The following is a 13,066-nucleotide window of genomic DNA, read 5'->3' as shown; positions in this document are numbered from 1 at the left end:
TTTTTGGTTTTGACTCTGAGTTTTTGTAATTTTAATGGAAGTTTTGATTTTCTTGTTGAGTTTTACTAAATTTTTCTACTCTTATGGCATAGACTCGTTGACTAAAAGTGTAATAGGGTTCCTAATAGGTACTAAGTGAACCTATCTGGTGCTTTGAGTGGAGAGCTAATGTCTTTGAAATTAAATTTTAGACATTTTTTAACATTAACTGATATTAACCTTTTTATTGGTAAATCTAAGTTAATCTCAGTAATGACCGGACCTCTTTCATTTCTACTGCAACCAAAATTAATCTGGTTGGTGGCCTTATCTTCTAACAATTGGTTTTATTGCTTCGATGCCAAAGTTTTCATATATTTTTTAATTTTTGGATTTTTTTTCATAACTTTGGTTCCATTTGATATCTTATCACAATATCCTAATATTAATAGTTCCAAATGGCTTGAAAAAGACGTATAATTGTCTTCGACACTTTCTTCTCGCACTTTTTCACTGTATTTTTGGATTTACCTGTAATTGATGTTCTTTTCATAGCCATAAGACCTATTGTTATGTCTTATTGCTGAATCATGAATGGGAAGCATCAATGTTTTCCCATCGCGGCATAGTTTAGCGTAATAATTGAATTCCATCGACAGCTACTGAAATTAAAAGCGTTAATACTACGGGTATTCTAAAAAAATTCGTGGTTTTAATATATTTGTTCGTATCTGTTGATTTCTTGTAGTCCCATTGTTAAAAAAAATAAGAATCCATCTGCTGTTAAAAAATTAATTTATTAAACAATTAATTGAAAATCGAAAATTTTTCATTGAAAAATTCATTTTTTAATGGCATCGACTCTTTTCTCTCTCAAATTTATTTTTTAATTTGCTGTTTTTTCCATGTTTTTTCCCATTATTTTGAAGTCGTGATTTGTCGAGAAGTCTCATAGAAAGGTTTGAATGAATGATGTTGCTCAATGCAGTCAGTTTATGGCGATTAGTCTTAGAGTTCTTTATATTATTCGTTTCAAAAAAATAATTCAGTTTTTGTTGTATTTTTTTTTGTCAAATTGTAATCTAATCTCATCTTTGAGAGGTCCCATCCAAATGCTTGTAATTCCACAAATAAAAAATCAATTGATTTTAAGTCGGAACTGATATTTTCTTTGTTCGACAATATAAGTTTTCAAAAAAATTTTCTGAGTGCTCAATATGAGTTTCTTTTTCTCTTCTTTTAGCACATTAAAGTAAGAGCGGACCCCAATGATTCCCAAATACGGCCCATGTGAACTGTTTTAATGTACCATCATAATTTCAGCTGAATTATTGTAGATTACATCTTAGATAAAAAAAATCAAAATTCGGATAACAGCTGATGATTTTAATGGCTTCAATAGTTTGTGTTTTCGTGGATTGTTTGTAAATATTTCAGCTTCTTTAGTCCGTTTCTATGTGTTGGGTTATGGACTTTCGCAAGCGGAATAAAAAGCGTTTTTAACTAAGTAAAAGAATTAATTTCTCAAAAAATGAGACAATAACAAAATCAAATTTTACAGTAGAATTTAGAGATTTACAGGAGAGATCTGATTATTAGATCAAGATGGTGATTTGAATTTGGGGATGAAAAAGGACGGACTCAAAAATCAGCTGTATATATACCCATTATCAGTGTAAAAAAGTCACGATACAAAACTAATCTTAGCACCGTGATTTATAGTGGGGGTCGCAAGGGATACCCAATATGCTTTGCTTCTGCAAATCAGTCGCAAAGTGAACCATAAATGGAATGCATTTGCACTTTTCTAAGAATTCATTCACACTTCCGGAGATATCATTATCATTTAATACATGCTGGGAAGATTTTACATCACTTAATCTAACTCTAATATTAGTTATCTAGATTCATCAATTTGAACCGAATATTGATTCTCAGCACCATTTCTTGACGATTCATTTATATAATTTCTTTGATCGAAATCATATTGCTTGTCTTTCTAATCTGGTCAGTCAAACTTTCTTTCTAATTCTCACTAAGTTTAAGACTATAGTTTGATCGATATTCTAACACCCCTACTCAGATTTGAGCTGATTGCGTAGAGTCTGCTCCCATTAAAACTGCTCTGAATGTTTCGACTTTCGAAACGGGTAAGGACTTTGTGAAGATGTCCGCTGCCATTTTGTCTGTAGGAACGTAATGAATTGAAATAGTCCCATCCTCCGTCTTGTCCGGGATGAAGTGAAACTTTGTTTCGATGTGCTTGCTCCTTTTGTGCATGACTGGGTTTTGCCAAAGTCTGATACAACTTTGGTTGTCCTCTCCAATTGCTATTGGACGTTTCTGTTGGATGCCAAAATCTTTTAGAAGTTGTTTGAGGTAGAGTGCTTCCTGAACTGCTGCTGCCATGCCCTGATATTCCGCTTCTGATGAAGAAAGAGCAACTGTGGCCTGCTTCTTGACACCCCAGCTGAGTGCTGCACCACGTCCGTTGAGCTTGAAGTAATAGCCCGTTGTTGATTTTCTGTCGTTCACGTCTCCAGACCAGTCTGCATCACTTTCCCCCACTAAATCATAACTAGCCTCTTTTGTGTAAGTAAGCTTCAAACCTTTTGAACCTTGAAGATATCGCAGAAGTCGTTTTCCACACATCCAGTGTTGATTGGTAGGTGCATTCATGTGTCTGGACAGAATGTTGACTGTGAACATGATGTCTGGCCTCGTCTGTTTGGCCAGATACAGAAGTGATCCAACCAAGCTTCTGTAGATCCTCTGGTCCACTTCTTCGTCTCCGTTCTGTGCTGTCTGAAGTTTCAAATTCAAATCAGCTGGACTTCTTGAGGGTTTGCATTGATCCATTTGAAACCGCTCAAGCATTGTTTCTATGTAGCGCTCTTGGTCGACTGTGACTTTGCCCTCTTCTCGTCTGATTCTTAGACCCAGAAACCAGTGTAGTCTCCCTCTGTCTTCCATGTGAAAGGTTGCTTCTAGTGCCTTCTTGACATCAGAGATCACTGTCATACTTCTTGATGCTACTATGATGTCGTCAACCCAGACCAAGATGAAGGTGTGATCCTCTGCCTCTGATCTTGCGAACAAGCAGTGATCGTTCCTGCTTCTGGTGAACCCCTGTCTCAGTAGGAAGTTTGCCAGCTCTTTGTACCAGTTGTTAGCAGCCTGTTTCAAACCATAAATTGATTTATTTAATCGACATACTAACTTCTCCCCATCTGATCCGCGTTTTACAAACTCCTGTGGCTGTTCCAGATACACTTCTTCCTCGATTGGTGAGTGCAGGAAAGCAGTCTTGACATCGAATTGGTGCATCACATGGCCCTGCTTCGCTGATAGCTGAAGTAGAATCCTGAATGTCTCTGGCTTACAAGTAGGCGCAAAAGTCTCAAAGTAGTCCAGTCCTTCCACTTCTTTGAAGCCTTTCGCCACATAGCGCGCTTTGTATTTGTCCACTTGACCACTGGGTCCCAATTTCACTTTGTAGACCCATTTGCCCGGTATGACGTCCCTGTCTGTGGGTGGTCTCACTAGGTTCCAAGTCTCGTTGTCTTGGAGTGCCTTGACCTCGTCCTTCATTGCCCGGTGCCACTGGTCCCAATCGTCACCTTGCTTGGCTTTGTAGACTGTTTTGGGTTCCACATAGTCGCCCTCAGTCACAGCAAGATGGGTCCTGACTTCTCCAAAAAATTGCGGAACATTCCTTGCTCGTGTCCCTCGTCTGGGCTATGCTCTGTCCGCGTGTTCCAGTGCATCTTCATTGAAGCCAACTGTCTCTAACTGTGAGAAGTCTTCTGTGTCACTGTCTTCCAGTGACTCTGAGTCTCTGTAACTCCCTCTTGTTGCAGTAGATCCTTCATCTAGTGCTGTCTCTCCAACATCTGAGGCCTTTTGTCTCAGTGTTGTTTCTTGAGTATTCACGCTCCCTGCGTCATTCCACTCTTCCTTTATTGCAGTAGATGTGTCCTGTCGTTCTCTCTTGTCATCATCTTGATGACCATCATCTGGGTGCCAGATTCCCAGTTCCCACCCATCATCTAGTAGGTCAGCCGTTTCTTTGTTGTCAGAGATTGAGCCCACTTCAGACTCCTTGATGATCACATCTCGAACTGCCATCACCTTGCGTGTGTTGGGTATGTACACCAGGTATCCGTTTTCTCCTTCAGTGTAACCCACAAACTTTCCTTCCAGTGCCTTGGGTTCAAGTTTGCTGACTTCTCTGTCCTTCTTCCTCATGAAGACTGTGCAACCAAAAAAAGATAATTTACTAACTGAAAGCTTAGGTTTTATACCTCTCATCAGCTCTGCTGGGCATTTTTCTTCTCCTAGTCTCACAACCAAGTTTCTGATCCTTGCTGCGTGAAAAATTGCTGCTCCCCACATCATCTTGGGAAGTCCTGAGTCAATGAGCAAACATTTTGCCATCTCCAGCAGTGTCCTGTTGCACGTTTCAGATAACCCATTCTGTTGTGGCGTCTCTGGTATGGTCTTCTCCTGTAGAATGCCTGCATCTAAGCAGTACGTCTTGAACTGCTCTGAGAGAAACTCCTTCTCATTGTCTTGCCTCAGCTTCTTGGGCGTCCCCACACTGAGAACAAATTTCTTCAGGCTGGCCAGTGCTTCACTCTTTGCCTTAAGCAAGTCCACAAACACAAACTTCGTGTACTGGTCTGCAAACACTATGCAGAACCGGAACCCTGACAGTGACTCTACTCTCAAAGGTCCCATCACGTCTGTGAACACCCTCTCCAGCTTCTCTTCTGCTTGGGTCTCTGCCACTCTTGGTATTGGAGTCTTTGTGATCTTGGCCAATGCACACACATTGCATACATCATCGAGTTCCCCCACTGTCTCTGGTGCATTCCTGACCACATCCGCTTGATTCAAATGACCCAATCGTCTGTGCCACTTCCTTGCACTGTCAAGTTTCACGCTGTTGGAACTCATCTTGAATTCTAGAACGCTGCAGGGTAAGTAAAACAAATTATTTTCTTGTGTTAGTTTTACCCGAGTTCCCTTCTGGAGTTTCATGCAGCTGTTTCCTCTCTCGAAAGTGAAGCTATGTCCCCACTCCGTGCATCTTGAGACTGATAGGAGGTTTGAAGAATAGTCCGGCACACACAGAACCTTTTTGAGTTCGCATTGGAATTCCCCTTTGTTTGAGGGTATGCTGATCCTCACACAGCCTCTGCCCACCACTCCGGAAGCCTCTCCGTTGGGATTTCTGACCACTGATTGAATGCGCACAAAGTCCAGGAACGCATCGATATTCGTCACTATGTGATCTGTACAACCACTGTCCACTAGCATGCCTGCTGTCTTCCACTGGGTAAGAGCTGCCCAGCATTCCTCGTCTGGTGTAGCCAATGTTGGACCCATTGCCACTGACTCATGTTTGCCTCCATCTCTTTTTCTCTTGCATGCCCTGTCTAGGTGACCCTTCTCACCACACTTGCTTCATTGTGCTGTCTCCTTCCTCCTGCAGTCCTTGGCAAAGTGTCCAGGGATCCCACACACAAAGCAGCTTCCTTTCTTGGGTCCCTTCTTGAGGTCACGCTTCACTGCCATTGCCACTGAACCACTTTGTCCCTTGTGTCTCTGCACCGTGCTCTCATGAAAGTTCTGCAGCCTTTTCCTCAACTCTGTGAAATTCGTTGCCGGGTTGAAGCTTTCCTGTATAACAAAACTTTCATACCTCATTGGCAGACCATTGAGGACCAAGGCGTTGAAGAGGGTCTCTGAGACTGCTTCCCCTGCTTCTTGTAGCCTTGTGAGCAACTTCTGTCCTCTGATGAAGAAGCTGTCCAAATCCTCAGAATCCTCAAGCTGCAGTCGAGCAAGCTGTGCCACTAAAGTCACCACTGTCGGCGTCTCCACACTCTGAAATCTCTCTTGCAAAAGCTTCCAAGCCTTTGCGCCATCTCCAATGCCATCATCTCCCACACAGTCATGTCTCATCAGCATGAGGGTTGTTGCATCTAGAGTCAGTGCCAGATGGCACCACACATTGTTCCGTTTCTCCTTGATGTCTGCAATTTCCTTCTCATATGCATCCTTCAGCACCTTGTGGTTCTTTTTCTCATCATTGGTTGCCCCATTGGCCAGTGGCGCAGGCTCATTGGGTTGCTCCTCTGTCCCCGGTAGTGATTTGTAGAGTCCCTTGTTCTGCATCATCGCCACAAATCTTGTGCTCCAGATTGGAAAGTCCTGTGCCTTTCCTGTGTAGGTCAGCAGCTTCACTGTCTGTTGATCCATTGAGGTTTGAGCAGGCAAAACAGTTGTGAAAAGAAAAAGTACTAAGCAGAAAAGGATTATGACTGTCAACAACAAATTAGTTTTGTTTTGGAAATTAATTTTATGACATAGAAAATTGCTGGGCCCATAACCTGTTGGGTTATGGACTTTCGCAAGCGGAATAAAAAGCGTTTTTAACTAAGTAAAAGAATTAAATTCTCAAAAAATGAGAGAATAACAAAATGATATTTTACAGTAGAATTTAGAGATTTACAGGAGAGATTGATTATTAGATCAAGATGGTGATTTGAATTTGGGGACGAAAAAGGACTCAAAAATCAGCTGTAGATATACCCATTATCAGTGTGAAAAAGTCAAGATACAAAACTAATCTTAGCACCGTGATTTATAGTGGGGGTCGCAAGGGATACCCAATACGGTTTGCTTCTGCAAATCAGTCGCAAAGGGAACCATAAATGGAATGCATTTGCACTTTTCTAAGAATTCATTCATACTTCCGGAGATATCATCATCATTTAATACATGCTGGGAAGATTTTACATCACTTAATCTAACTCTAATATTAGTTATCTAGATTCACCAATTTGAACCGAATATTGATTCTCAGCACCATTTCTTGACGATTCATTTATATAATTTCTTTGATCGAAATCATTTTGCTTGTCTTTCTAATCTGGTAAGTCAAACTTTCTTTCTAATTCTCACTAAGTTTAAGAGTATAGTTTGATCGATATTCTAACACTATGGTTTAGTCTAACCAAAGGCAAGTCCTGTCTATTTTGTAATGACATTTTAGTAAATTTATCAAGAACTATTTCGTTAAAAGCTAATGATTTTACAACGTTTGAATTTATTTGTTGATTGATTTTGAATTTTGCCTCACTTTTCTTCTTTTTGTTTACTTGTTGGATGCTATCAATAAAGAAAAGTCAAATCGGCTGTGTTATTGGGAAAAAATAAATTTTCACTTGGTTACTGGGTGCTTTTAAACTTAGATATTAAGTTTTTTGCCATGAAATTTTTGTTTTTGATTATTTGATAGCTTTTTTCTCGTAGTCTGTTCAATGGCAGATTTTGTGAACGCTATAAAGAGCCTGGCATTATGTAATTCAATTATTAGCATGGGTTTGTTACGAGTTTTAAGGTGTTAAACTCAAACATCTGCTTTTTATTATCTCTTCATTTGTTTGACATTTAAGACAAAAATGTAGATATGCTTGGGTCGGAACATCATATGCAAACGCACATTAACGAGCCTCCTTGTTGTGTTATCTTGGTGCTTGAAATTAATGTAACTCAGGTTTAACATCCTTTTATTCAAAATATCGCAAAATAAGGAACGAAGCTAATAGTTTTATATAGGATTATTTTAAAATTTTGAAAAAGAAAACAAAACATTCAGAAAACACGCCATATATTTTGGTGCATGGTGATGCGATTGAATTTCCTAATATTAGTCGCCCAAATTGTTATTATGAAGCATTTAATCAATGCGGATAAAATTCAATGCGGAATAATTCAATAAAGATACGTGGCTATTTGCGACCAAGAGCAGGAAAGAGCCATCATGTTCAGTTCTGTTTTACTCCCAATTTTACTCATAAGAAGCTCAGATCAGAAAAATCTTAGGAGAATAAAAGTCGTACGCAATTCAATCCGTAAAAATATAAAATTCATCATCATTAGTCCACAGGGCCAATTAAAAAGTACAAGTTTTTATTAGCTTCAAATTGAAATCTCAAAGATTACCAGCAAGGCATAAAAAACGAGATGCTGCCTCGTACTGATTTGATTTTTCTACGACGAGAATTACCTTGAAAACAAAATCAAACAACTGTCCTAAGCATTGCAATGTTAACGATTAATAAATGATTTCTTTTGAAAGATATCTGCACTCATAAGTGTACCATTAATTGACGGCCTAAATGCCTAGAAGAATACGAGAGACAAACTGAAATTGAAATCTTCATAAACACAGACCTTGATTATTTAAGAAATGTCGAATTTTTTAAGACAGATATAAAAAGCATCGATTTTTTTTTTTGAAATGAAGATGTTACTTATAGAGCATTTTATATCGCACTTTTGAACAATCAAGTATATATAAAGCGAAGGTAATTAGCTGAGATTTTATGCGTTTTTGGAGCTGCTTTCTAATGAAATTAATAAAAACAATGCAACAAATTTCAACAAAATAAATAAATTATGGAATGAAATACTCTTCATTTTTAAAAAGTTTCAAACATAACCGACTAACGTTGCGCGAATTGCTCTCAAATGACAGGCGAGCGCTTGGCTTCAACTGTAGCTAGGCACGATTTAGTGAGGCTAGCTTTAACTTTATTGAAGGGGCGTAAGTGAGCTCAGCGGAGGGGGGATGCACCGGCGGCTGATGGGGCGGCAACATTGGGGGGGGGGGGGGTCAATCTCTGAGAACTGCCCTTCGCACCATAAGTATAAGTCTCAAAAGAGATTCTGTGAACCGCATACTTGACGACTAGTAAGCTGAAAGGCTCTAAGAGCACTTAATGCCCGCTTGGCGCTAACTGTTTATCCTGTGAAGGAAAAGTCAAAAGGACGAAAAGTCAAAAGAAACTGATCAAGCGAAAAATCGCATTAAAAAAGACCGACAGTTTTGTTGAAAACGGCAAATCTATTACGCATCACGCCAAAAGGCTCGTGCTTACCCTCTTTTCACGGGTCTCACATGACCTGCCTACTTTTCTCGGCAAGCAGAGACGCAGTTTATTCTTGCTTTCCACTTATCTTTTTCAGGCGTTCAAAAGCAAAACCTAAACCAATTGCTTTGAAAGCATTGCTCTCGAATGTTTTGTCGGAGCTCGAAGATAACACAGCATGCTTCTGCGGGTGGGTCATGTGGAAGGAGTACATAAATTCACTAAACGGTGCTTCAAATGATCTCATTAGAGGTTATTATATACCACTAAAACCACCTATAATTTTTGCATTGAAAAAAGCTACACCAATTTATTTTGGTGTAACTTTTGGGTAATTTTTACAAATAAAATCCCGCTAAGTAGGTTCAGCTGCTGACATTTGTGAATGAAAGAGAAATTTAGATAACAAAAAATGAAGTTCCGGCCGTAATAGGCACTGGAAACGGTGCAGCAATGCAAAAATGATCAACACAATATTTGCTTCAGATTTCGTTCGAGAGCAATTTATTACCTAAAATTAAACTGTTCGCAACCAGATGAATTGTTCTCAAACTATGAGTGGGGTTGCCTTGATGAAGACAAATTATGATACACAAGGATTACACATCTTTCAAGAGGATCAAGCAAACCTGTGCGAATATGTTCCGAAGCTTTAGTATTTGCTCTGCATAGACTGACAACGCTTTTTCGGAGTCTCATTGCATCGCGCAATTCTGAAAATACTCAATTTCGCCGTATCTGCACGTCAAATTAATGCTCGGTCTTGATCACACGGTTTTCACCTTTTTTTCGACGGTCAATTTAGTCACACTAAAAAGTATGCATGAAGACCAACTTGACTGAAGTACTTAGTAGAAAATAAACTTCACAGCAGTTAACAATTTTGGCTAGCTTTAACTTAATTGAAGTGGCGTAAGTGAGCTCAGCGGATGGGGGATGCACCAGCGGCCGATGGGGTGGCAACAGTGGGGGGTACCATAAGTATAAGTCTCAAAACAATTCTGTGAATCGCATACTTGAAGACTAGTGAGCTGAAAGGCTCTAAGAGCACTAAATGCCCGCTTGGCGCTAACTGTTTACCCTGTGAACGAAAAGTCAAAAGGAAGAAAAGTCAAAAGCGTGAGAAGAAAAATTGATCAAGCGAAAAATCGCATTAAAAAAGACCGACTGTTTTGTTGAAAACGGCAAATATACTACGCATCACGCCAAAAAGGCTGTGCTTACCCTCTTGTCACGGGTCTCACATGACCTGCCTACTTTGCTCGGCAAGCAGAGGCGCAGTTTATTCTTGCTTTCCACTTATCTTTTTCAGGCGCTCAAAAGCAAAACCTAACCCAATTGCCTTGAAAGCATTGCTCTCGAATGTTTAGTCGGAGCTCGACGATAACACAGCATGCTTCAATGGGTGGGTCATGTGGAGGGAGTACATAAATTCACTAAACGGTGCTTCAAATTACCCCATTAGAGGTTATTATATACCACTAAAACCACCTATAAATTTTACATTGAAAAAGGCTACACCAATTTATTTCGGTCTAACTTTTGTGTAATTTTTACAAGTAAAATCCCGCTAAGTAGGTTCCACTGCTGACATTTGTGAATGAAAGAGAAATTTGGATAAAAAAGAAGTTCCGGCCGTAATAGGCACTCGAAACGGTGCAGCAATGCAAAAATGATCAACAAAATATTTGCTTCAGATTTCGTTCGAGAGCAATTTATTACCTAAAATAAAACTGTTCGAAACCAGATGAATTGTTCTCAAACTATGAGTGGGGTTGCCTTGATGAAGACAAATTATGATACACAAGGATTACACATCTTTCAAGAGGATCAAGCAAACCTGTGCGAATATGCTCCGAAGCTTTAGTATTTGCTCTGCATAGACTGACAAGGCTTTTTCGGAGTCTCATTGCATCGCGCAATTCTGAAAATACTCAATTTTGCCGTATCTGCACGTCAAATTAATGCTCGGTCTTGATCACACGGTTTTCACCTTTTTCCGACGGTCAATTTAGTCACACTAAAAAGTATGTATGAAGACCAACTTGACTGAAGTACTTAGTAGAAAATAAATTTCCCAGCAATTAACAATTTTGGCTAGCTTTAACTTAATTGAAGTGGCGTAAGTGAGCTCAGCAGAGGGGGGATGCACCAGCGGCTGATGGGGTGGCAACAGTGGGGGGCACCATAAGTATAAGTCTCAAAACAATTCTGTGAATCGCATACTTGAAGACTAGTGAGCTGAAAGGCTCTAAGAGCACTAAATGCCCGCTTGGCGCTAACTGTTTACCCTGTGAACGAAAAGTCAAAAAGACGAAAAGTCAAAAGTTTGAGAAGAAAAATTGATCAAGCGAAAAATCGCATTAAAAAAGACCGACTGTTTTGTTGAAAACGGCAAATATACTACGCATCACGCCAAAAAGGCTGTGCTCACCCTCTTGTCACGGGTCTCACATGACCTGCCTACTTTTCTCGGCAAGCAGAGGCGCAGTTTTTTTTCTTGCTTTCCACTTATCTCTTTCAGGCGCTCAAAAGCAAAACCTAACCCAATTGCCTTGAAAGTATTGCTCTCGAATGTTTAGTCGGAGCTCGGCGATAATACAGCATGCTTCAATGGGTGGGTCATGTGGAGGGAGTACATAAATTCACTAAACGGTGCTTCAAATTACCCCATTAGAGGTTATTATATACCACTTAAACCACCTATAAATTTTACATTGAAAAAAGCTACACCAATTTATTTCGGTCTAACTTTTGTGTAATTTTTACAAGTAAAATCCCGCTAAGTAGGTTCCACTGCTGACATTTGTGAATGAAAGAGAAATTTAGATACCAAAAAAAGAAGTTCCGGCCGTAATAGGCACTCGAAACGGTGCAGCAATGCAAAAATGATCAACACAATATTTGCTTCAGATTTTGTTGGAGAGGAATTTACTACCTAGAATTAAAGTGTCCGCAACCGGATGAATTGTGCTCAAACTATGGGTGGGGTTGCCTTGATGAAGACAAATTATGATACACAAGGATTACACATCTTTCAAGAGGATCAAGCAAACCTGTGCGAATATGCTCCGAAGCTTTAGTATTTGCTCTGCATAAACTGACAAGGCTTTATCGGAGTCTCATTGCATCGCGCAATTCTGAAAATACTCAATTTCGCCGTATCTGCACGTCAAATTAATGCTCGGTCTTGATCACACGGTTTTCACCTTTTTTCGACTGTCAACTTAGTCACGCTACAAAGTATGCATGAAGACCAACTTGACTGAAGTACTAAGTAAATTTCAGAGCAGTTAACAATTTTGGCGCTCAGACTTCTGGCGCTCTGTGTCAATCGGCTGCACTTATCGCAGATCTTGCACCTCAAATTGTACAGTGACATTACCTGTCATGGATAGTCTGTTGCATCAACTCCTGTTCATCCTGTGATATCACATTAGAAGTATTCTGCAGTTTATTAGATATCTCTGCCTCCCTCTCCACTCTCTTCAAACTGTCCTCCAATGAGAAGTTGTCGATGTTCTTTCTAGCCACGCGTGTAAACTCCGCTGAGGCCTTGCTGTTCTCCATTTTCACTTTAACTAAGTAACGAATCTGTTTCCTACTGTAAAAATTCAACGTTTATAGTACGCCATTCTAATTTAAAAAACGACCGAGCCTTTTCCGATGCAATAACTTGACAAGACAGTTTTTTCACAACGGTATAAATGGATCGGTGCATTTTTTTCCGAAAACTTTGTTCACAAGCGTAACAGGAAACAGATCCGACCTATGCCGGCTTCTCAATGAGGTGGAGTTTGTAAAATCCTTTATCAGTTAGATATCCGTCAAATCCAAGTTGTTTAAAATTGCACAGTAACTTTGTATCGAATTTCGAAGTCGATGCTCTAGTGACGTCAGATAAATAAGCCTCGCAATAACTTTTGAGGAGACCTTAACCAAGTAAAGTCGAAAGGAATTGTGAAAAAAATTGATCCCTCAATCAGTTCAACATTGAAAATATGAGCTTAACTGATGAGCAAATTTTGCTGCTCAGTTTCAGAGCAACTAAAACTTGAAAAATTGAGCATAAAACTACGAGTGCACGTTTTATATTTACTCAATTTGTATTGCTGTTCAAATGAATTTTTACGAAGCTGCTG

The 13,066-nt window shown here is 39.6% G+C and overlaps 1 protein-coding gene across 3 annotated transcripts in view; it reads right to left on the bottom strand.

The window, feature by feature from the left end:
- The window catches only part of LOC142353459 (uncharacterized), a 44,464-nt gene extending 31,420 nt beyond the window's left edge, over positions 1–13,044 (bottom strand). For 2 of the 3 annotated variants that reach the window (XM_075405709.1, XM_075405711.1), the window contains exons 1-2: positions 12,694–13,044; positions 12,310–12,505 (exon numbers count right to left, since the gene is read on the bottom strand). In XM_075405709.1, coding sequence (XP_075261824.1) covers positions 12,310–12,494 — 185 coding nt within the window. In that variant the 5' untranslated portion in view covers positions 12,495–12,505; positions 12,694–13,044. The remainder of the gene's footprint in view (positions 1–12,309; positions 12,506–12,693) is intronic. The other variant, XM_075405710.1, reaches the window with a different exon arrangement.
- Positions 13,045–13,066: the final 22 nt, after the last annotated feature.

The sequence above is a fragment of the Convolutriloba macropyga genome, chromosome 14 (assembly GCF_964194025.1).
Source record: "Convolutriloba macropyga chromosome 14, txConMacr16.3, whole genome shotgun sequence".
In the NCBI taxonomy this organism is placed as follows: Eukaryota; Metazoa; Xenacoelomorpha; order Acoela; family Convolutidae; genus Convolutriloba; species Convolutriloba macropyga.
The sequence above is the reverse complement of the archived record's forward strand: the minus strand, read 5'-3'. Positions and strand labels throughout refer to the sequence as shown.